The sequence below is a fragment of the Lytechinus variegatus genome, chromosome 13 (assembly GCF_018143015.1).
Source record: "Lytechinus variegatus isolate NC3 chromosome 13, Lvar_3.0, whole genome shotgun sequence".
Lineage (NCBI taxonomy): Eukaryota > Metazoa > Echinodermata > Echinoidea > Temnopleuroida > Toxopneustidae > Lytechinus > Lytechinus variegatus.
The window spans coordinates 10022606-10048849 of NC_054752.1; the positions used below are offsets into that span (position 1 = coordinate 10022606).

General features: G+C 38.4%; 1 protein-coding gene across 1 annotated transcript in view; it reads left to right on the plus strand.

The window, feature by feature from the left end:
- Positions 1–16881, plus strand: part of LOC121426306 (nucleolar MIF4G domain-containing protein 1-like) — a 29776-nt gene extending 12895 nt beyond the window's left edge. The window contains exons 6-16 of the mRNA XM_041622547.1: positions 4009–4079; positions 4339–4467; positions 5098–5222; positions 5923–6016; positions 6700–6802; positions 7819–7949; positions 8553–8670; positions 10600–10738; positions 10928–11092; positions 12441–12572; positions 14877–16881. Of these exons, the coding sequence (XP_041478481.1) occupies positions 4009–4079; positions 4339–4467; positions 5098–5222; positions 5923–6016; positions 6700–6802; positions 7819–7949; positions 8553–8670; positions 10600–10738; positions 10928–11092; positions 12441–12572; positions 14877–15170 (1501 nt within the window). The 3' untranslated portion in view covers positions 15171–16881. The remainder of the gene's footprint in view (positions 1–4008; positions 4080–4338; positions 4468–5097; positions 5223–5922; positions 6017–6699; positions 6803–7818; positions 7950–8552; positions 8671–10599; positions 10739–10927; positions 11093–12440; positions 12573–14876) is intronic.
- The last annotated feature ends 9363 nt before the right edge of the window (positions 16882–26244 follow it).

Below are 26244 nucleotides of genomic sequence, written 5' to 3' on the forward strand. Positions count from 1 at the left end.
GTGGTATATTTTGCATTCTTTCACTGCCCTTTCAATAATGTTTCAATACCAGACATTTCATGGAGGAGGTCATTTTACTTATTTTTGTGTGCAAATATTCTTCATCGACCGTTAATAATTGTATCAAATAATCTTTATTTTGTTAACTACATGTATTACAACTGCAGTATTTTTCAAACTCGAATTTGTGGTATCAAATCTAAAATATGCTTTATATGCTCAGCTTACAAAGATTTTGATTTAAAATGGCAATATATTCTATTTCATAATGGTGGATAATATGCGTGATTTCCCATTTTATCATCTGAATAATGATGATTTCTTATTACTAAATCATCCAAGTCAGGATAAAAGCAACATTATCTCAAATCATCATACTCCATTTGATAGATTTTCTACTGATATTCTTACAAATAATTTTGATGAACTTCAAGTTGAATTCGATATTCATGATAAAGCATACAATCTTTCCTCTTCTCCATATTATACAGAAAATTCATTCAAAGACTATGCTAAATTGATTGGAGAAGATGATGTTTTTATTTTGCATTTGAATATAAGAAGCGCTAACCAAAACTTCGAGAAATTACGATTATTATTAGAAAATACACAGTTTGCCAATCCCCCAATCATTGCTCTTACTGAAACTTGGTTCACGGAAACACCGAATTCCTTATGCACCATCCCGAATTATGATATTGTTATAAACAATAGGAAAAATAAAATTGGAGGTGGACTAGCATTATATATTCCGTCTTCATTTGATTATGCAATTAGACATGAATTTGAATATATGAATGATATCATCGAATCCTTATTTGTAGAAGTAAAACTTCAAAAAGATAAGAAAACTCTGATAGGTGTCATCTACAGACCTCCTCAAACTTCTTGTATAGAAGATTTTTTACTTGCTACTAATGAACTTTTGCAAAACGGAGAATTGATAAATAACAATTGTATCATCACTGGTGATTTCAATATTAATCTCTTGACCAGTAATCACTCTGCAACAAACGATTTCCTTGAGTTAATGTTAACTTCTACTTTTTTGCCGATTATTTCTAGACCAACCCGTATTACTGATCATTCTGCTACGCTTATAGATAATATATTCTGTAACTCTCACCCTCTTCCGAAAGCTGGCATTGTAACTACAGACATATCCGATCATTTTCTTATTTTTACCCATATCCAAACAATGCAATCACTCGCAAAAATGGAAAAGAAATATAGGATCTGTCGCAACTTTAGTGACAAAAATATTGAACGCCTCCAAGAAGATTTAAGCTCTGTTGATTGGTCTGACGTTTATAACTCGAAAGAGAATGTCGATGACTCATTTGACATATTTTTGAAATTTTTCAATGATTGCTTAGATTCTTGTGTTCCTTTAAAGAAATATCGAAATTACGACTATAAACGTGTTCCAAAACTACCATGGGTTTCAAAAATGATATTAAGGTCTATCAATCGGAAAAATAATCTGTATGTTTCTTATATATCAAATCCAAATGATGTTTCATGGAATAGATACACGTCTTATAAAAATACCTTAACAACTACTCTCCGAATAGCAAAAAGAGGTTTTATTCAGAAAAATTAGAATCATATAAAAACGACCTTAAAAATACATGGAAAACAATAAATGGGGCTCTAAACAAAATTAACAAATCTAGTGCTGTTAATAAATTATGTGTAGATGGAAATATGGTTGAAGATACTCATTCTATAGCAAATGAATTTAATTCATATTTCTCTCAAATTGGACCAAAGTTAGCTGGAAATATTATCCCTGTAGAAAATTCGTTTAAGGACTTTTTGGACAAACAAAATGATAATTCAATATTTCTTACTCCAGTTCATAGAGAAGAATTACTTGAGATTGTATTTAATTTGAAAGCAGGAAAGACACCCGGATATGATGGCATTACAAATAAAGTATTGAAAAACATTATACATTCTCTTGCTGATCCCCTGCTTCATATATTTAATTTATCATTGCAGCTTGGCCAGGTCCCAAAGAAGATGAAAATAGCTAAAGTTATACCCATTTTCAAGAAGGGGGACCAATTAATTACTAGTAATTATCGCCCAATATCTTTGTTAACTTCGTTCTCAAAAATTCTTGAAAGGATCATTTATAAAAGGACAGTTGCTTTCCTTAAGAAATATAGTATTATATGTGATAATCAATTTGGTTTTAGAGAAAAACATAATACAACTCATGCTATATTGACATTAATAAATAAAATATCTACTTCTTTTGATAATTCTGATCATACTGTAGGATTATTCCTTGACTTCTCAAAAGCGTTTGACACAATAGATCATGAAATACTGTTATGTAAGCTATCAAATTATGGTATCAGAGGGACAGCTTTACAATGGTTTAGGAGTTATCTTACTGATAGAATTCAGTTTGTTACAGTAAATGAATCAGAATCTCCAACAAGGCCAGTTTCCTGTGGAATTCCACAAGGTAGTATTCTTGGCCCCTTGTTATTTATACTTTATGTTAATGATATGAAAAATTCATCTCATGTTCTCTCATTTATTCTCTTTGCTGATGATTCCAATATTTTCTATACACACCATGATCCACATGTACTTGTGAGCACTATGAATACAGAATTTAAAAAAGTAACAAACTGGATTAAAGCCAACAAATTGTCACTGAATCTGCAAAAAACTAACCATATGCTTTTTAGTCATTCATTGAAACATCTACCGCATCAAATACTTTTAGATAATACTGAAATCAAAGAAGTGCAAACAACAAAATTTTTAGGTCTTACTATTGATAACAAGCTTACGTGGAATGCTCATATCAACAATACTTGCAAAACTGTGTCAAGAAATATTGGAGTCATCAATAAGCTGAAATACGTTCTACCAGCACAGGCGCTATCCATGTTGTATTGTGCATTAATTCTACCATATCTTAATTATGGAATTCTGGCATGGGGTAATGCCTCTCAAACGAGACTAAATAAAGTCTTGCTACTTCAGAAAAAAGTACTGAGAATAATATGCAATATGTCCTTTAGAGCTCATACGGATGAATTGTTTCGTCAGAAACGTATCCTTAAAATCAATGACCTGTACCGCTTGCAACTATTCCAATTCATGTATCAGCTAGATAGAAATAGTGTACCTAATGTCCTACAAAAGAAATTTATGAGAAACAATACTTTACATTCATATAATACGAGACAATCAAATGACTATCACTTACCTAAAAGTAAAACAGTATTTTCTAGCAAAACTGTATTTTTCACAGGACCAAAACTCTGGAATTCTCTGGACAGAGAAATGAAAGAGGCAGCTAGTCTTATACGATTTAAATTACTCATCAAAAAATTTCTCCTGAATTCTTATTGATTCAATCTAATATTTGTGAACTTCATACTTATCCACGGTAGTATTGATTATTTTTTAAAGTCAATATTTAAATTTGTATATAGTGTAAATACATTTGTGTTACAGTGTTTATATCTATATAATTTTATAAAATTTTGCTGATTATTTTACTCTATTTGTATCATATTACCCTTGTATAAAGTTTTGATAGGGGGTCTACATTTTACAAGCTCTGCTTTTTAGTAGGCCCCTCCACTTTTTTAATTTCATTGCTACGTTTCAATCCTGCATATGTTATGCATTTTTTTTTCATTGTAAACATGATTACGAAATGTACTTTGATGATTGTGGAATATGAATATATCAATAAATAAATAAATAAATAAGTATTACTATGAAAAGCAACAAGATCCTAAAATTCTCATTGAAATATTTATATTACCCAATCACTTGATATGTATGAAAAGGGGTACAATGCACTAAATAGACAAATTTGATCAGTGGGTGTCAAATGCAGAACTTGTATGCAGGGAAAGTTCTATGGAAGCGGTGGGGAATTCAATCCTAAGTTTGAAAAATACTTAACTGAGTCAATTTTTAAAGTAATATGGAGGAATGGACATAAAATGATTTTTTTTTTCGTTACAGGTTGAGTGAAAGTAACATAGTCTCCATCTTGAATCAAATAGAAGAACTCTACCTCACAAACAGCCGCAATGGTAAGTCTTCCTTTTTGCAGGATAATCTCAATGTAGTCCCACATATACATTCTTTTGTGGAGTATGTGAATCTCTGTAGTAATTGGTCAAATGCTATAACGAGATGACTGATGATACAACTTGAGGTCCCAGTGAATCTTTCAATAGAATTAGAGACATGCCAAGTCTCACAGCTTTGATCATGTTGCATTTAATGCTAAATGTGAAACGACCCTATCAAAACCTAATTTTGATTTTGTTATCTTGATATTTTTGACAGATATGAATGAGACTTTGTGTGCATTGATCCAGGATGCATGCATTAGCTCAACTATCACTCCCGACAGACTTGTCATGGAACACGTCCTTCTCATATCAGTCCTACACTCGGTCATTGGCAGTGAAGTGGGTAAGTTGTACTAAAAAAAGAGAATTATTATAAAACAGTCAAACCAGTTCTATTGGTCATTTTATAATGACTACTTAGCTTGTACTCTCTCAAACAGGAGGCCGAATGTGCACCATTCGTACTGTTGCATGTGTAGACTACCGTTTAAAATGTACAATTGCATGTCTTTCGAGGTGACATCACAATATGATTCAATTCATTGCGCTTAGTAATTAAATAAAGTTGCAATATGCATGAGGCCTGGTGGATAAATGTGCACTGTTGCTGCAGATATGATGTGCGCTTGAGGAATATTGCTTTCTGCTTTCAATAATAATTTCCTTATTTCCATTGAAAAACAGGGAAAAAATTATTTATATTTTCCACTATCTTCTGAGTCACTGTTCAACATAAATAGTAAATATTCTTATACAGTATGTGCAATGGTACAACATTTTGCATTCGATTAAAGGAAGAGACACTATTTATTCTGCTATGCCTTGTTGAATAGAGCATATATCCTTCACCCCCATGCACAGTTTTGTAACATTGCATTCATGCCTATTAGCTACTTGTATACTAGTCTTTAAGCATGTCTGTTTTTTGCTAATGAATGCAGTAATTCCATTAAATGCCATACCATTCATGTAGGTGCCCATGTACTGCAGTCTGTAGCAACTCGTTTTGATAAGACTCATTGTGATGATGGTAACTATGGCGACAGCAAGGAAATAGACAACATCATCATGCTCTTCATCCATCTGTACAACTTCAAGGTGAGAGGGATGCGTTATGTGATATTCATTAAATGGAGTATAAAAACCAATTTTCTCTATATAAAAAATTCTAAGAAAAAACCATACTAATTAGAATATTGTAGGAGTAGTAATCCAGGTTTGAAACCTTGGTTAGTTCCTGACTACGAGGTGGCGGGATTTAGCTCACACTCAGATAGATCATCCTTACTCCTTCCCTCCACTTAGTTCGGTGCATCCTCCTCCCTCAACTTAACCCTCCTACTCTCCTCTACCACTTGCTTCTTCCATGTCTTCTTCAGTCGCCTTATCCCTCTAACCATCCTCCTCCCTCAACCCAATCTTCCTACTCTCCTCCACCACTTGCTTCTCCCATGTCTTCTTAAGTCACCCCCTTCCCTTCTAACCATCCTCCCTGAACACAACCCTCCTACTCTCCTCCACCACTTGCTTCTTTCATGTCTTCCTCAGTCAACCCTTTCCCCTTTGACCATCCACCTTGAACTCAAGTTTCCTTCTCACAGTCGGATATGAAATATTGACTAAGATTGAATTTAAATTTAAATATTGGAATGTTTTCGCCAATTGCTTTTTCCTCTTCCTTGTTTTGACACAGTACGTTTTGCGTGTCCTTTTTTATAAGTAGTGTTGCATTATGTAATCCATGCTTTTTGTGATACCTCTGAACTTGATTGACATTGTGTGTTCTTTCTTTCATTAGGTTGTTCACTGTGTGCTGATATACGACTTGATAAAAAAATTCTCTGAAAGCTTCACAGAGAGACATATTGAACTGCTGCTCCAAATCTTAAAAAGTAAGTTCTTATGAAATTAGCAATACTATACCCTGCGGAGATGCCAGCCATTCTCCCCTCCCCATATACAATGAAAAAGGCATTGTGTTATTTCTTTTTTAAAGTTTTTTACAAAATTTCTGTGATCGTGGAGTATGTGCCAAAGTTATGTGCCCAAAACCCAAAGCTTAGCAATCATCTTAGAACATTTTTTAATGATTGATTGCATTGACTGCAATGTACAACTAATTGTGATTAATCGCCAACCTTTTTGTTACGGGACCCAGATGCCTAGATCGCTTTGGCCTTTGAGAGGCAGTTTCCACCATTATTTAAATTTACAAGCAGAACTCCTAATGTACTGCTGAAGCTTATATTGGAGCATTGTGGCCCAGTTGATTAGTCTTCTGACTTTGAAACAGAGGGTCGTTGGGTTCGAATCCCAGCCGTGGTGTAATTTCCTTCAGCAAGAAACTCATCCACATTGTGCTGCACTCAACCCAGGTGAGGTGAATGGGTCCCCGGTAGGAAGAAATTCCTTGAATGCTTGAGTGCCGAGGCAGCTCAGCTAAAGCCGGGGTAATAACAGCAGGGCCTGCTGGGAGAACAGTTTTCAGAACTGAAGTGGCTACCCTGGGTAAATATGTCTTATTATTATTATTATTATAATTATATTATTATTTTAATATTTGTTTATTTAATAGATGCTGGTGCGACCCTCAGAAAAGATGACCCATCATCCTTGAAGGACATCATTCTTCTCATTCAGAGTAAAGCTAACCAGTGTCCAGATGAATTCAAACAACAGTATGTGTTCTTTTATGTTATTGATGGATGGATGGATTGATTGAATGATTTATTGATTTCATTGATTGTTTGATTGATTGAAGAGTAATAAAACATTACCCATCATCGTTGAAAGACATTATTCTCATTCAAAGTAAAGCCTATCAGTGTTCAGATGAACTCAAACAACAGTATGTTATCTCATTTGTTATTTGAATGAATGACTGAATGGATGGATGATTGATTGATTGATTGGTTGATTGATTGATTGATGGATGGATGGATTGATTGAACGAATGAATGATTTATTGATTTCATTGATTGTTTGATTGATTGATTGAAGAGCAAGAAAAGATTACCCATCATCGCTGAAAGACATTATTCTCATTCAAAGTAAACAGTGTTCAGATGAACTCAACAGTAAAATATCTCATTTGTTATTTGAATGAATGATTGATCGATTGATTGAACGAATTAATGATTTATTGATTTCATTGATTGTTTGTTTGATTGATTGATTAAAGAGCAAGAAAAGATTACCCATCATCGCTGAAAGACATTATTCTCATTCAAAGTAAACAGTGTTCAGATGAACTCAACAGTAAAATATCTCATTTGTTATTTGAATGACTGAATAAATGAATGATTGGTTGGTTGTTCGATTGATTAATTGTTTGATTGATTGATTGATCGCTTTTTGTTCAAAACCCTGACCAGGGACCAATGAGAATGATGTTTTCATATTTGCAATCTATCACAAACCTTTGTGTAATGGGATCCTGGCCAAATATTCTAATTACTCTATTCTAATTACTCTGAAAAGATTGATTACCAACCTGGATTCTGTTATTATAAATAAATCACAATTTCTGTAACAAATTTACTAGCAGGTTATCAGATCCAAGTAGTTTTCAAATGTTATTGACAATTTGTTATTATAGCAAGTTTTATAGAAAGAGCCCCTGACCGTAATTTGTAGTTTTCTTACTTTCATCATATTTCATTATTTGGATTGTAATCTTCTTACTCTTCCGCAGGTCACGAGTGAAGTTCATGCTAGAGACAATTGGTGCATTACGCAACAACAATCTACGGAGGATACCTAACTACGATCCTACAAACCTTGACAGGCTTCGAAAACTACATAGAAGTATCATCAAAGACAGAGGTATTTTATCTTACAAGATAATACTTGTTCAAGGGGTGTGAGAGTTTGCCTTTTTACCTGATTTCAGATTTTTTTTAGTTCATATTTTCAGCTTATTTTAGCTTTCTTCTTTACAACATAAGGGAGCTCTTTCAATGTCAGCTTTTGTTCAGTCTTTTTGTGTGACTTAATAAAAATCTCTTATTTTCATGAAATTTTAAGCATTATATATTTAGAATTTTTTTTATCCAAATAAACTTTTTTTGGGGTAGATTCCTATTTATGGTATTTGCAAAATATTTAATTTGGCTATTTCATAATTGATATATGATATATTTTAATATATTGAAGGTGTTGTGGCTCTGTGGATAAGTCTCTTTGCTTTTGACCACAAGGTCTGCAGTTAAAGCCCCACCACGCTACTTGCATCCTTTGGTAAGGGTATTCATTTACATTTGCCACTCTCCACCCAGGTGTAGTAAATGGGTACGTAGTAGGAAGGAATTCCCTGAATGTTTTGAGTGTCCCATCAGGGGAGCCATGCTAAAGCCGGGGTATATGTCTGCAGCGCTTAAATAATTTGTATTAAGTTCTATATTAACGTTACATATTATTATTTGGTAGGAAGTAGTGATTCTACGCTTCACATCTCATTGGCCGATCTCATCATGGCGGATCAAAGAGGGCGTTGGTGGATTGTAGGCTCGGCTTGGAGTGGTCTTGGACCGAGACAAGAGGTCAGGTAAGTTCATTTAAGTTCATCTTTGTTAGTTGAAAATAAAAAAAATAGTTCAACTTTTATCACAGCACATGAAGAAATCTCTAAAGTTTTCTCAAAAGAGCCACATTATTTAGAGAGAGGTGTGAAAGAAACTATCTACATCCCTCCTCTCAACAAGGACAGAGGACAATACAAGCTTCCCAATGTCTATGACCCGATCATTGATCACTACTGTCACCGAGGTCAAATTGGTCACATTGCGGAGGAAGGCTGCAGTTCGTAGCCGAAAAGTTTGAGGTAACTCTTCAAGATTTGTGATCAAAAGTTTTACTTTTTGTGAAGTCAGGGATTTGAACTTTGAAATTATTTTAGCTTGGGAATGATTCTTGTTCGCCACGTAGACACTGTTTTATTCCATTTGGTTTACAAGGCCCCTATGAAAACCTGTCATTACGATCATGAAAGTTCATCTGTGTTGGTTGAAAATAAACATAAAGTTGAAACTTTTGGTCTCAAACACAAAGTGATGACAGAAGTGACCTGATTTGATCTGGTGACATAGCGATCAATAATCGGGTCGTAGACACTCGGGAAGCTTGTATCGCCCTCCGTCCCTATTATGAGAAGTTTTGAACGCCCGGATGTAGATCGTTTATGTCACACCTCTCTCAAAGTACCGTGGCTCCCTGTCCAGCACTTGAACCTTGTTGATGTCCAGGCGACTCAATGTGAATGTGTTGCGATACCTCTGAAGAAGTGGAGCTAAGGCATTGATGTTCAAGGAATCTGTTCCTAAGGGAATGTTCTGTTTCTCCAATGTATGACTCCTGACACAAACCCTTAGTTGTCTGACCTTGGCAAGGGATCAAATAAATAGGACCAGTGATATCCTTTTCAGAACCTTGTCATTAACTGTGCAGACCTTTCAAAGACATTTAAATAAAGATAAAATTAGTTGATCAATCATTCCAGTAGAAGATCTATTCCTTTTGAAAGACGGTCATATTGAAAATCCCCATTGTATTTATTTTTCACTCCAAAGATTCTACAACTCGCATTTGGGATTGCTACATAATTCTTGTCTTGGCTTTTTGTATAAGGGCATGTCTCAAATCAAATGTTCTTCCAATAGGGAAACTTAAAAATAATCGGATTTAACACTTATTTCAAATATCTGTTATACAATATTCACAACTTGCACAAGAGCTTAATTGCCAGGTACAGCATACCTATGTAAGGTTAGTATATTTAAGATTAAGACCAATTGTGACGATTTCCAAATCCAATCAAATCACCACCAAAGTGTCTGTATGTACATGTATGAATGAAAAATGTGTGCCGTGGATTTTGGAAAAACTTGTGTAATTGCTGAGAAGTAAACAAAATCTGCGTAACATTTCACCAAAATGTCTGGTCGTAATCCAAGCAATAATAATACTGTCCCCACATGTGATTTTACGTGTTTCAGTTTATGTAACTCTACCGGATCTAGATCAAGGATAATAATAATAACAACGATATATTTACCCAGGGAAGCCACATCATTTCCGAGAACTGTTTTCCCAGCGGGCCCTGCTATTATTCTTACCCCGGCTAAGCTAGGCTACGTATTCAGGTGCACACAGCTTTTGAGGAATTACTTCCTGCCGGTACCCATTTACCTCACTTGGGTTGAGTGCAGCACACTCTGGATGAATTCTTTACTGAAGGAAATTATGCCATGGCTGGGATTTGAACCCACAACCCTCTGTTCCAAAGTCTGGAGACTAATCCACTGGGCCACAACTACCTGTAAACCTCAAGTTTCACAGACTTTCTCATGAAATCAGTGTTTACTTCTACTTCATTCAATTAACTTGAATTCAATTGAATTTAATTATTGGCAATGCTGTGTTGAAATGTGTACATGTGTGGGCTTTGCTTACTATATTACCATATGTTTGTGTACAGTTCACAGTCATCCGGGCAGGCGGAGCAGATGACTGGCACCAATCAAGAAGGTAGTCAGAAGATAACCGAGTTGTCACGGCAACAGAGAATGAATACAGACATCAGACGTACTATCTTCAGTATTATTATGACCGCAGAGGTATGTATTTCATTGAGATCAAATCAATTACTATTTATTGAAAAAGGCCGTTGGATTGATGAATATAGGATTTTTTTGGGGGGGCCATCATGCCATCCAATGTTGTGACCTGCACTATAGATTCGTTCTGCTACAGTGATTGTAAGAATGTTATTGAGGGATGTTTTATATTTTGTGTGTATTTTGTAGGACTACACCGATGCTTTTGAGAAGCTTGTCAGGCTAGGTCAGAAGGGAGGTCGCGACCGGGAAGTAGTCCATGTGACCCTCGACTGCTGCCAACAGGAGCGTTCTTACAACCCTTACTATGCCTACCTCAGTACTAAACTATGTCAGTTTGATAGAAAATTTAGGGTAAGATTTATCAATCTGTGACTTCTATTTTCATACTTGTTGTATAGCTTTCCAATTCGCATTGTTAGTATTTCAAGGCAAAAATATGAAAGCTTATGAAGAATTTAACACATTCGGTGCTGAATTTTTTAAAGCCTTTTAGATCACTTTTAATACTGCTAATTAGCAACATTCTTTTTCTTCCATTGATGCAACTTAATTCATCAGAAATGTTTAGGTTTTATGATTTGGGGATATCAAAAGAGTCTGTATGTTTAGATGGGCCAAGGGATTATTGAAGAAATTAATTAATTGCTGAGAAATTAGCTAAACAAGCATGATATTTCACCAAGATTCTTTCCAAGCAGTAATAATACACAGTGCCACATATGCTTATCTGTGTTGGAGAACTTTGATATGTTATTTTTCAGTTTGGATTTCATGAATTCACAAAGTTCAGTTTATGTTATGGGTGTTTCATAAAGCTGTTCATAAGTTATGAAGGACTTTACGCATGACTGATGATCCTTTTTTGTGGTATGTGATACACATCAGATTTCCGTTGGCATTGATTTATTTCATAAGAAAGGATCACCAGTCGTTTGTAAAGTCTCTCGCAATTTACGAACAACTTTATGAAACACCCACCATGGCCCCGTTTTACAAAGAGTTATGATTGATCCAATCAGTCACAACTATGGACGACCAGCAACGTCAAGTATTATGCATGTTTATTTTCTAGCTATGATATAAATTCATGCATTCATTTTTTTCTTGAAAATTCACTGCGCTTCTCTTTGCATACAAAGGGCATTGTGCAAACTTTTCGTATATAAAATTATGGTATGGATGGATTTCCATAGAGTTACAATTGATTGGATCAATCAGAACTCTTTGTAAGACGGGGCCCCTGGTCTAGTTCTATAATGATACAGTAACCTTGGTTATTATCGATTTTCTCATGATATCAGTGTTTAAAGGGATGGTCCAGGCTTATATCTCATTAAATAGAGTAAAATACACAGAGCAGAATGCTGAAAATTTCATCAAAATCAGATAACAAATAACAAGGTTCTTTAATTTCAAAGATTTGCATTATTCTGGTGAAACAGTTTTTTGGCATGTCTTTATGAATATTCATGAGGTGTTCTGATGATGTTGTATCCCTACTTGTTCTTTTGCATTTTATTATAGAAAATTAGGTTAATTCAAATTTTTTCTACCAAGAACTAAAATTACTGGATTGACAACTGATTAAGTGCATTAGTTATTTATTGCCGCAACTTATTTCATCATAATCGAGACACATCATTTACACATGTATGAAAAAAATATTATAGACTTTCTGTGTAAACCTTTTTTCTTGCAGATGGCCTTTCAGTTTGCATTATGGGATAAGATCCGTCTGTTGGATGAATTGAGTCCGTCTGCCTCCAAGAACTTGGCTCTCCTCCTCTCTCATCTGATGTCATCAAAGGCCCTTCCACTCTCCGTACTAAAGGTTTGTTCTCTAGAAATATTATTATGATCATTATTATTAGTAGTTATATTATGATCATTATTATTTTAATTACTGGTATGACAATTGTTATTATTTTCTTCAATTCTATTCCACATAATCAAACATATACCATGTTTACACGTGATTGGATTTTGCATCGGCTCATGGTTCTGAACCGCGAGAATCGGCTTTTTTGTTGTGTGTAAACGCGATTAACTTGCGTCCGCTCTCGGTTCAGAATCAGCAATTTTGCACCACCAAAGTAGTAGGTTCAGAGCTGCAAGCCAATGCAGAATCGCCTATTTACTACGTGTAACAGAAAGCCGATTCTGCATCAGCAATTGGCGCGCATTTCATTGTCTTGATTATGATGTATATTGATGGTGAGCGGATTATTTCAGGTTTTTGCTACCCGAGCCGATTCTGCACCGCCAGCTGTATCAGCATGTAAACACGGTGCAAGATAAACCAAAAAGCCGATTCTGCATGGGCTCGCGGTTTTGAACCATAAGTCGATCACATGTAAGCACAGTAATGATAACAAAAAAGTAAAACAAATTTGCCATAGCATGCATACTTTCCTACCCAACATTTGGCCCATTGCATAAAAGTTGATATTATGGTAACTTTGCCACCCAATGGTAACTACCATGGTAACAATGGTCAACAGCCAATCAGAATCAAGGATTCCATGCAAGTAACCATTGGATGGGGAAGTTACCATAATAGTAACTTTTATGCAACTGGCCCCTGGGCTTGTACAGTGCTGCCAAGTAGTACGATTTTTTCGTATTTCATACGGAAATCAATTTAAAATACGGCAGTACGCTTTTTCATGATAAAATATGGGAAAAAACAAATTAGAGAAGAAAAGGTATTGTGCGCCCCACTATAGCATCTGGGAGCTAATTTCAGGCGGAGATGAAAATATGGCAGCCGTGTTGCTTCCCTCTACGTTCAATGAATTGTGCTTTCATCAAGGCTTTCTGATTAGAATTTTCGATATCCTGGCGAATCAATGCGGGTGACAAGTTCCGAGCACACACACGTAGTTTACAAGCGCAAAGCAGCGGCTAAAATTGCGATATTTTGCGACTGGTAAATACGTCTGTAAGGATGATGACGTCATCCAAGATGGCAACTTACATTGACCTTCAGAAGGATCGAAGATGACGATGTTTTGATCATCATTTGAAAGGAATTAGCGGTAACTGCGGTCTAAGGTACGATATTTCTGAATTTCATACATTTTCCAATAAATATGGATGCAATTTCTTTTTCATAATATGACATTTAATGACTTTATGTGCAAAAAACAATCAGAAAAAATCAGGTTTCCGTCGAATGTTAGATCTAACGTTACTGCTAATACGTTGTCTGTATGTAGGGGCCTCCAAATTCTTCAGTCTATGTATTGGTGAGTGAGCCAACGCAGTTCAGCGGAACAACCAAAATCTAAACTGAAGCTTTGGTCTCTTGTGCGACTGTGTGGGGCGCAAAATATGTAAGAAGTGATCGAATTTGCCATTATGAATGCATATTTATGTCACGGTAAAAATACGGATTTTTTGTCAAAATACTGATTTTGGGGGAAAAGAATACTGAAAATGCAAAATACAACTTGGCAGCTCTGCTTGTATGGTATTATTCAAAAGAATAAAAACACATACTGAATCTTGAACATTAGTAAGGTTTGGCAACGTAATGCCAAGATGTCGCCCTACAGGTTTTCCCCCATAACCCCTTTATCAGGGAAAATTACTTTACTTTTTTCCAGTCAGGGAAAAATCAGGGAATTTGATTAAAAGAAATACCTCAAATCGGGGAAAAATGCCTGAAATGACGGAAAATCAGGGAATAAAGTCGAAAGCATGGTAGTCGGTCAAGTCTGGATTTTGTTGCATAGCAAATCAACATCCATTGAGTGATTGGTTATGGTGGTACTAATTAGTTTTACATTGTTGTTTTATACTGAAATACATTTAATTTACTGCAACAACTTAAGAAAACATGGGAAACTGGGAATGGGTTTAAATATTGGTAATTATCAGTGAATTTTTAAATTTCATCAGGGATATTTTGTTTTCTTGAGAAGCTGGGAACCCTGACATTGGAGATTTAATTTCATCCGAAATCCAGTCCAATTCTGCTGGCAGTATGGAAACAACATGAACTACTACATTCATAAGCGTTTTCAACATAATGATAAGATGTCACCTTACGTTTGAAAAATAACCTATTTTTCAAACGACTTAAAAATTGGAGATTTTATTTCCTCCTATATCAATTTTTTTCAACTTTTAGATTGTAGAGTTTGCTGACATGAACAAACACACCGTGAGATTCCTGAGCAGTTTGCTGACAGACCTTCTCGAGAAACCAGACAACGTCATCACGGCTGTCTTTGGAGGGGTTGCCATGGTTTCCAAGCTCCGAGTGTTGAGAGAGGGACTGGGTCTTTTCATGCATCACTTCTTGCTGAATACGAAGAGGAAGACGAAAGGAGGACAAGACGGGGAGGTTGTCGAGAGGCTGAAGAGGAGGATCTCCGTAGCTGAGTCTGCTATGCAAGGAGAAGAGGGACCTGTTAAATTGTAAGCTGGTTCTTAGGGTTTGTTATGTCTAAAGAAGACCTTGTTGGATGAGAGGAAAATCGCATTCTAGAAGGAAATTGAAAAGAATGCAGTTGTAGCAAACAATTATTTTTATGACAATTTCTTTAAATCAAGGTTAATTGTCATGTTATCAAAGATCAAGGTCTGGTACATTAATGTAAATGTAACTTTATGAAATCATGCAGAAAACCAATGACTCCGGAGATCACTAGAACAGAACAGTGTAATAATAATGCTTGAAAAATACCCAACATTTTGATGAAATGGTGTGCGATTACACATTTTCTTCCAGAGCCTGTTTGCTCATATTTTTTATTTATACATTCACTGGATGGTCAATATTATGGGATTGTGTTTGAACACATTTTAAGATTGTTGCCGCAACTGGCATTCATCTTAAATGCTTCACCCTAAACTGAACCAAATTGGAGTTAATATTGCCAAGGAATGTTTTCATTGTCTGAAAAATAATGTTAATTGTCTATTGGCGATGTTACTTAATGATATGCCATTCCAAAGGTTGATCTTACAATATATATTTTTTATTGATAGGGATAATGTAACACGGATGCTCATCAAATTTGGTTTTGAAATTTTTGTTAAGAGCATTAAATTTGATGTTTGATTTATTACCATTGTACCTAATACAGTTCCTATAGCATTTTCATAGTGAATAGCTCTAACAAGAATGCCTTATTCCATACGAGGACTGGGGAACATTGCATCAAAGTTACTATTATGGGAACTTTGCCGTCCAATGATAACTACCCTGGCAATGATGTTAACCAGCCAATCAAAATCGAGGATTCCATGATAGTTACCATTGGATGGCAAATTTACCGTAATGGTAACTTTCATGCAGCAGGGCCCAGATCGACACCACATGGGCATAGCGATTGATCATAGGGTATGTAAAAATGTAGCTTTATATTTACGTCATATTACTCATATAAATATTCATCAACATTTTACAATCCTTGATTCAGTAAATCATTTACATATGTCCGAAATAGCATAGGCCCCAATATGGAACCCTGGGGAACTCCACATGTGAGTTCTTTTGTATCAGAACTTTATACCATTCCGTGTAACAGTGATATAAAGTTTAGCTTTATAGTTTCCTGCATCACTGGCTCCATCCTCGACAAGTGTGTTCTAGAAATCTTGAGCATTCTCCACCCATGCTTGCAGAGTTGTGTTGTTCCTATAAAGAACAGATAATTCATTGTTTCATTATCTGTATTATGATGTTCAAGAAAGAATTCCTTTTGATCAGCCATAGTTCTGTAAATCGGTACAATAACGCGTCGAAGATGTTTTGTCCCAATATATGAGTACGCCAAATGACCTCTGCTAGATGCGCTTTGAAGTTGCTCATATTGGTGCCATTGATTCTTTTGAAAGTTCTCTTTTGCATGCTTCCTTGATGATATCCACTGTATTTTCTTCTACCCCACTCTTCCCTCCATCCCTGCTCTCGTCTTGTCTACTCTGTCTTCCACCCTTGCTCTCTGTTTTATGTTTTGTATCTACAAAAGCTGCAGTTTATTGTCATTAGTTTTTGGTGCATCCTCTGACCAAAGAGGAGTGCCGGTGACTATACTCTTTGGCATGCTTCCATGCCCCCATGATCTGGTTTGTGTAGACCTTCTTGACCTCACCTGAACTGTCTGGATGTCTGGTTTTGAACTTCATGTGAATTATGTGTGAGTGATGGTAACCAAGGACATTCAGGTTAGCATATTCAGCACAGCTTACTTTCGGAATGATTAATCCAACATGAATGTGATTGGAAATGGTGTGGATCAATGTCTCCTCTGTTCTATTTCTTACAGCATAGAGCTTGTTCGTCGATCTCTCCACTAGGCCAATGACCCACACCTTCTTGCCGACATTTGGGTTTCCCTGTGGTATTTGCATCTCCTGCTGAAGAGCGACTTGTCGACTTCTTGAACCTTGAAGAGTAATCTCTTTCAGCAGCTTCAAAGTTATCACGGAATGAAAGCATTCTGTGTATCAGTGCGAGGTGCCATGGTGAAGTAATATACAGATATTGCCTACCTAGAGTTTGAATATAACATTTCCTCTCCCCGACGGAGTTATATTTTTCCCAAGGGATTATATTTTGCCCGAAGCGCGCAGCGCTGAGGGAAAATATTATCCCGAGGGAAAAATATAGCTTCGGAGGGGAGTTGAAATGTTATTTATTAAAACGATAGACCAGGCAATATCTGTTATATTGTATAGTATATGTGGATTCGCCATCAGAAATTGCATTCATCATCTGGCTCAAACCCGAAATTCTTGCTTCAGCTCTGATCCATCTACGTCATAATAGATTTTTTTTTATAATACATCAAGCGCGTTCTTCATTCAATCGACGCGTTAACATTAGCGCGTACATTTTTACACTTGTTACGCAACTTGTATGCAGAGAGTGACGTCACCTTAGTGAATATAACGCAGCAATTGAAAATACAACGCAGTATATTCCCTGAGGTGACGTCAAAACCTGGAATATAACAAATGCGATCCTCGCAGCTATGGTCACGTGATGGCATATTGACCTATCACTGATTCGAATCTACATACGCTATGTTGAAGTAATTTCAAATTTCACTTACATACATTAAAAGTGAATTCTACCTCCCCTATCAATAAATTTGTCCCGACCCACCATCGTCTTCTTGTAATCCAGCCCCGCCTGTGTCGCCATACATCTGAGGGAGTTCTTCAAAAGAAAATCACGGATGATTTCCATGATATCCTGAATGTTGAAGTGACTGTCTGAAAGAAGGAATTGTCTGTGATAGAAAATTTGTTGTGGACGTTGTTCTTTCGACACCGCCATCAGAAACCATGATGCTTCCCTTTTCTCTTAATGAGACGGCACGTTGCTCATGGGGGTCCCATTAATTCGACGGAAATGTTCCTTGGCATGCTTCCAGGCACCCTCGATACGATTGGTGCACACCTCCTTGATCTCTCCCGTTGTCATGTGTCGGAACTGGGCTTTGAAAGGTCTCCTTGTTTATGACATTGAAGTGTTGGTAGCCGAGATCGTTGAGGGAAGCATATCCGGCCCAGCCTTGGGTCAGAATTGTGGAGCCCACCTGTGGTGGATGATGATCTTGGCAAGGTTCTCCTCCTTTCTATCCTCTACAGGGAAAAGAATCAGCTTATTGGTCGCCCTCTCTACCAAGCCGACGACCCACACTCTCATGCTGACATTGGGATTTCCTTTGTGATACTTAAGCATCCCCTTTCGAAGAGTGATTCTTTGATTTCTATTTCCCTTGTCAACATCATTGGGGCTTCAGGGTTGTAAACCTCGGCCTTTTGCGCAATTAATAATTTCACCCGAATTGCTTTCACCTCGAAAGCATGCAACGTTTCTTTTGTATTTTTAAAGTAAACTTTGATAAATGTTTGAGGGTTAAAAAAAAGAGAACAAACTTACCCTTTTGAGGCACGTATCTTAGCTAAGGTTGACTTGATTTCCAAGAGGGATCAAACTTTTGCCCACGACCATGAGATTTGTGCTTTTTAACCGATTTTCTTGAACTTGTACTTGGATCTTCCTCTCGATGAAGTTCCTCGCGATCAGCTTCCTCCATTTCTTCCCTATCAAGTTTGTTGTAAAAAGCCTGTAGCTCGGCTCTAGACGAACTTGCTTGTATCTCAGTCACGAAGGCCTGAGTGTCATCGACTCCGTAGGCCTGCGTGTCGTCGACCGTAGATGTTTCAGGGTCGTCAGCCCCGTCTCATGATCACTGACGATACTATCGTCATTACTGCGAGATGACATGGGTATTGTTGATGATAATGGTTTCTTTTTGGATGATCGCATCTCCTGGATGTGTTCAGATGATGAACCATGATTAGCGGCTTTATCATCTTCCCAGACTTCTCTTTGAGTTTTCAACCCCTTTGTAATCAATTCGTCATCAAGTTTTTTGATTTACTCATACTGATAATTGTATTAAACGCTTGCAAGAATACTGATTTTTGACACAGTGTTGTCTTTTTATATTTCACTCTCATCCTCTCACTTATTCGTTATCAGCTCGTAATCCCCATCTTTGTCGCCTCATTTCCGAGTGACTGATCACTGGCAATTGGGGCATACCTTCTTGTCGATGAGAGACCCTTGCCCCATCATCCACTCTACAACATCTCTTGGAGGACTGAGAAATGAATTGTAAAAGCTCAATGGGTTGTGAAGTCGGGTACCCTGCAGGTTGCTCATGGTTGTCCCATTTATCAGATTGTAATGTTCCTTGGCATGCTTCCAGGCACCCTCGATACGATTGGTGCACACCTCCTCCTTGATCTCTCCCGTTGTCGTGTCTGTACTGGGCTTTGAAAGGTCTCCTTGTGTATGACATTGAAGTGTTGGTAGCCGATATCATTGAGGGAAGCTTATCTGGCCCAGCCTTGGGTCAGGATGGTGTAGCCCACCTGTGGTGGATGATGATCTTAGCGAGGGTCTTCTCCATTCTATCCTCTACAGGGAAAAGAATCAGCTTATTGGTCACCCTCTCCACCAAGCCGACGACCCACACTCTCATGCTGACGTTGGGATTTCTCTTGTGGTACTTGTGCATCCCCTTTTGAAGAATGATTCATCAATTTCTACTTCCCTTTTCAACATCATTGGGACTTCAGGGTTGTTGCTCAATTAATAATTTCACCCGAATTGCTTTCACCTCGAATTCACGCAACTTTAGTTCTTTTTAAAGTAAATTTTGATAAATGTTTGAGGGTTAAAAAAAAGAGAACAAACTTACCATTTAGAGGCACGTACCTTAGCCAAGGTCGACTAGATTTCCAAGAGGGATCGAACTTTTGCCCATGACCATGAGATTTGTGCTTTTTAACCGATTTTCTTGAACTTGTACTTGGATCTTCCTCTCGATGAAGTTCCTCGCCATCAGCTTCCTCCATTTCTTCCCTATCAAGTTCGTCCTAAAAAGCCTGTAGCTCGGCTCTAGATGAACTTGCCTGTGTCTCAGTCATGAAGGCCTGAGTGTCGTTGACTCCGTAGGCCTGGGTGTCATCGACCGTAGATGTTTCAGGGTCTCCTGAGTTTCTGCGACTCCGGACGTCTCATGATCACTGATGATACTATCATCATTACTGCGAGATGACAAGGGTATTGTTGATGATGGTTTCTCTTGGGATGATGGCATCTGTGAGATGTGTTCAGGTGATGAACCATGATCAGCGGCGTTATCATCTTCGCAGACTTCTCTTTGGCGTTTTTCACCCCTTTGTAACCAATTCATCATGAAGCTTTTTTATTTACTCATACTGATAATTGTATTAAACGCTTACAAGAATACTAATTTTTGACACAGTGTTGTCTTTTTATATTTCACTCTCATCCTCTCACTTATTCGTTATCAGCTCTTAATCCCCATCTGTGTCGCCTCATTTCCCAAGTGACCGATCACTGGCAAAAGGGGCATACCTTCTTGTCGATGAGAGACCCTTGCCCCATCATCCACTCTACAACATCTCTTGGAGGACTGAGAAATAAATTGTAAAAGCTCCATGGGTTGTGAAGTCGGGTAACCTGCAGGTTGCTCATGGTGGTCCCATTTATCTGAAGGAAATGATCTTTGGCGTGCCTCCAGGTACCCTCAATGCAAATGGTGCACACCTCCTTGATCTCTCCCATTGTGTGTCGGTACTTGGCTTTGAAAGTCTCCTTGTTATGACATTGAAATGCTGGTAGCCAAGATCGTTGAGGGAAGCATACGCGGCCCAGCTTTCGGTCAGTATGGTGGAGCCCACCTGGACGTTATGGGTGATCTTGACAAGGGTCTCTTCCCTTCTATCCTTTACAGGGTAAAGGATCAACTTATTGGTTCCCCTCTCCACTAAGCCGACGACCCACACCTTCATGCTGACGTTGGGGTTTCAATTGTGGTTCTAGCGCATCTCCTTTTAAAGAGCGATTCGTCAACTTCTACTTCCCCTGTCAGTATATTGGAGGCTCCAGGGCTGTAAATCTTGGCCACATATGGTCTGAAGAGATCTCTAATAAAGTTGGCCCAATCCACCGTGTGTGACAAAGCCCTGCCTGTGTGGCCATGCACCTGAGGGAGTTCTTCAAAAGAAAATCACAGATGAATTCCATGGTATCCTGAATGTTGAAATGACTCAATCTGAAGAAGGAATTCTCTTTGATAGAAAATTCTACATCTTTGTGGATGTCGTTATTTCGACACTGTCATCGGAAACCATGATGCTTCCTTTTTCTTTCTGCAAGACGGCAATCCCTCTGGCAATGGGAGCATACCTTCTTGTCAAGGAGAAACCCTTGCTCCATCATCCACTCTACAATATCTCTTGGAGGACTGAGAAATAAACTGTAAAAGCTCCTTGGATTGTAGAAGTCGAATACCCCGCATGCTGCACATCCTCACTCATAGATATGAAGTGGCTGTCAGGAATTCTTTTAATGTCTTTGTCAGTGTCCTCCCTGCTGATTGGCTGTTCGAATTGCTCAACTGACCTTTTTCCTCATTTTTGAATTAGTGAACTTGGAGTCAAGGCTATCTGCATGGCTTTGAAGTGTCTGCCCGCTACATGCACATCATGTGTTGTTTGCAGTAAGGCAAAGCAGTAAAGGATCTGCTTTTCATCTAAAGAACAATTTCTATCGCTGTGGCTTTATTCACTGCCTTCTGCACGTTTGAATTGGTGAACTTGGAGTTGAAGGCTATCTGCATGGCTTTGAAGTGTCTGCCTGCTACATGCACATCATGTGTTTGCAGTAAGGCAGAGCAGTAAAGGATCTGCTTTTCATTCACTGCCTTCTGCACGTTTGAATTGGTGAACTTGGAGTTGAAGGCTATCTGCATGGCTTTGAAGTGTCTGCCTGCTCCATGCACATCATGCGTTGTTTGCAGGAGGGCAGAGCAGTACAGGATTTGCTGTTTATCTCTAGATGCAATCTCTAGAGCTGCAAACAGGTGTTGGAACGTCTTCCCCTTAAAGCTCTTTGGCTGTTTGTTGACAATAGCCCATGTTCTTTCTAAGTAGCCTCTGCTGTTATCCGAATAGAGGCTGATCATGCACCGTATATCAGTACCCATGAGAAATTTACTTCAACTCTATCTTGTCAAATATTCACAAGATGTCTGTTCGTTGTAATTGCATTGATGAATCTGATAAAGAAATGTTTTATTTTTGATGAGTGTTGGTCAGTTTATAACTTCTCCATTGCCGGAATGGCAGCTCCTATTGTGTTGACATCATTAATAGCTCAAGGTGGTGCCAGGAAACTGAATCTCCGCTTGTGCAATCAGTGGCTTCGAACACAATGCCTCCTTAATGGCAAGCCTAGCATTTGAACACTTCCGCTCCGTATAAGTTACTCCTGGCGAGTTCTTCCGGTGCAATGACTGTGCCCAACAGTTTAACTACCAGGTCCTTCGGGCCAGTGCAGGCGGCATAACACCTCATGAACACTCATGTCGATCCTCTAAGAATCGGTTTTGGAACCAATCGCCACCTGACTGCCGTCAACATACTTCGCTTGGGGCTTTACAGCATCGCTAGTCCCATGTGCCTCATTGAAGTTCCTCCTATTCCTCGCAAGCTCCATATCCAGGCGTTGGTTCTGGGTTTGCAGGTACAAAAACATCTGCATGATATCTGGACTCTCAGCTGTACAAAAGGACTGATAAGGAGTGTGGATAGGCTGGGACTGGTGGACGAACAGCCAGCCATGCTACTGGTGCACTGGAAGGCGTGAGCTCGGGCAAGCTTGTAGACCGGGGGGGGGTGGCTGAGTTTCCCAGATAGTAGTAGAATCTGCTCGGCGGGCCCACTTGGTGATAAAGCGTCTGGATGGTCCGCCATGGGAGATGATTCTTCACTCGAGGGAAAATCTTTGAAGTTGCTGAAGACCAAATTGCTGGTTGAAATGAGCTGTGTCTTAGTCTTGCAACAAATTTGGTATGGTTTCTTTAGGCTTTTGTATACCTCTGAACTATGTGTTGTTTGCAGTATGGCAAAGCAGTACAGGATGAACTTCTTTCCCTTATTCGAGCTAAGCTCGGAGATAGCATGAAGCATATGAGCTGCACACAGGTGTTGGAATGTCTTCCCCTTAATGCCCTTTGGCTTTTTGTTGACTATAGCCCATGTTCTTTCGAAGTAGCCTCTGCTGTTATCTGAGTGAAAGGATGATCATGCTCCCTATATCAGTACCAATAAGAAGTTTGCTTCAACTATACCTGGTACAATATTCACAAGATGTCTGTTTGTTGTAATTGCATTGATGAATCTGACAAGGTTGTTTGCAGTACGGCAAAGAAGTACAGGATAAATTTCTTTCCCTTATCCGAGCTTAGCTCAGTTACTCGTCTAGAGACAGTATGAAGCATATTAGCTGCACACAGGTGTTGGAATGTCTTCCCTTTAAATCTCTTTGGCTGTTTGTTGACTGTAACCCATGTTCTTTCTAAGTAGCCTCTGCTGATATCTGATTGAAAGGATCATAATGCACCCTATATCAATACCCATGAGAAATCTACTTCAACTCTATTTGGTACAATATTCACGAGATGTCTGTTTGTTGTAATTGCATTGATGAATCTGACGAGGAAATGCTTTATTTCTGATGAGTGTTGGTCAGTTGATAACATCCCCATAACTGAGATGGCAGCTCTTATTGTGTTTGGCATTTCCAGGGCATAATACAACACTTATCTTGTTCCAGAACTTTCTTCACAACAGATCCTGTGGTATCAATATTTAGTGTTACTTGCGCTGGTCAAAATACAAGATCTGTTCATCTATTGTGAGGTGCACTTTGAAGGGGAAAATGGAATAGTACTGGATGAATCTCCCTGGGGTGAACTTAGATATTGGATGAACACTTGCTTATCTTGTCCCAGAACTTTCTTCACAACAGATCCTGTGGTATGAATATGTAGCGTTACCTTTCTTGCGCCGGTCCAAATACCACAAGATCTGTTCATCTATTGTGAGGTGTACTTTGAAGGGGAAAATGGAATAGTACTGGATGAATCTCCCTGAGGTGAACTTAGATATTGGATGAACACTTGCTTATCTTGTCCCAGAACTTTCTTCACAACAGATTCTGTGTTAAGATACAGCGTTACTTTTCTTGTGCCGGTCCAAATATCACAAGATCTCTTTGTCTATTGTGAGGTGCACTTTGAAGGTGAAAATGGAATAGTACTGGATGAATCTCCCTGAGGTGAACTTAGATATTGGATGAACACTTGCTTATCTTGTCCCAGAACTTTCTTCACAACAGATTCTGTGTTGTCAAGATACAGCGTTACTTTTCTTGTGCCGGTCCAAATATCACAAGATCTCTTTGTCTATTGTGAGGTGCACTTTGAAGGTGAAAATGGAATAGTACTGGATAAATCTCCCTGGGGTGAACTTAGACTTGGATGGATTTCTTGGGCCCTGTCTTGCAAAGAGTTACGATTGATCGATCAACATAGAGGCCCAATTAAAATTCCATTGATCAACTTACTGAAAATTTCATCTATTTCTTAGGGGTTAATCTGAGGGTGGGTTTTCTTTCCTGCATTTGCATTTGCTTATCTTAGCAAAGGTTGACTGGATTTCCAAGAGGTATCGAACTTTTGCCCATGACCATGAGATTTGTGCTTTTTAACCGATTTTCTTGAACTTGTACTTGGATCTTCCTCTCGATGAAGTTCCTCGCCATCAGCTTCCTCCATTTCTTCCCTATCAAGTTCGTCCTAAAAAGCCTGTAGCTCGGCTCTAGATGAACTTGCCTGTGTCTCAGTCATGAAGGCCTGAGTGTCGTCGACCACGGTGTCGTCGACTCTGTAGGCCTGCGTGTCGTCAACCGTAGATGTTTCAGGGTCGTTGGCCCTGTACTCCTGAGTCTGCGACACCGGACGTCTCATGATCACTGATGATACTATCATCATTACTGCGAGATGACAAGGGTATTGTTGATGATGATGGTTTCTCTTGGGATGATCGCATCTCTGAGATGTGTTCAGATGATGAACCATGATCAGCGGCGTTATCATCTTTGCAGACTTTCCTTTGGCGTTTTTACCCCTTTGTACCCAATTCGTCATGAAGTTTTTTATTTACCTATACTGATAACTGTATTAAATACAAGAATACTGATTTTTGACACCGTGTTGTCTTTTTATATTTCACTCTCATCCTCTCACTTATTTGTTATCAGCTCTTACTCCCCATCTGTGTCTCCTCATTTCCAAGTGACCGATCACTGGCAAAAGGGGCATACCTTCTTGTCGATGAGAGACCCTTGCCCCATCATCCACTCTACAACATCTCTTGGAGGACTGAGAAATGAATTGTAAAAGCTCCATGGGTTGTGAAGTCGGGTACCCTGCAGGTTGCTCATGGTGGTCCCATTTATCCGACTGTAATGTTCCTTGGCGTGCTTCCAGGCACCCTCGATACGATTGGTGCACACCTCCTTGATCTCTCCCGTTGTCGTGTCTGTACTGGGCTTTGAAAGGTCTCCTTGTGTATGACATTGAAGTGTTGGTAGCCGAGATCGTTGAGGGAAGCTTATCTGGGTCAGGATGGTGTAGCCCACCTGTGGTGGATGATGATCTTGGCGAGGGTCTCCTCCATTCTATCCTCTACAGGGAAAAGAATCAGCTTATTGGTCACCCTCTCCACCAAGCCGACGACCCACACTCTCATGCTGATGTTGGGATTTCCCTTGTGGTACTTGTGCATCCCCTTTTGAATGATTCATCAATTTCTACTTCCCTTTTCAACATCATTGGGACTTCAGGGTTGTTGCCCAATTAATAATTTCACCCGAATTGCTTTCACCTCGAATTCACGCAACTTTAGTTCTTTTTAAAGTAAATTTTGATAAATGTTTGAGGGTTAAAAAAAAGAGAACAAACTTACCCTTTAGAGGCACGTACCTTAGCCAAGGTCAACTAGATTTCCAAGAGGGATCAAACTTTTGCCCATGACCATGAGATTTGTGCTTTTTAACCGATTTTCTTGAACTTGTACTTGGATCTTCCTCT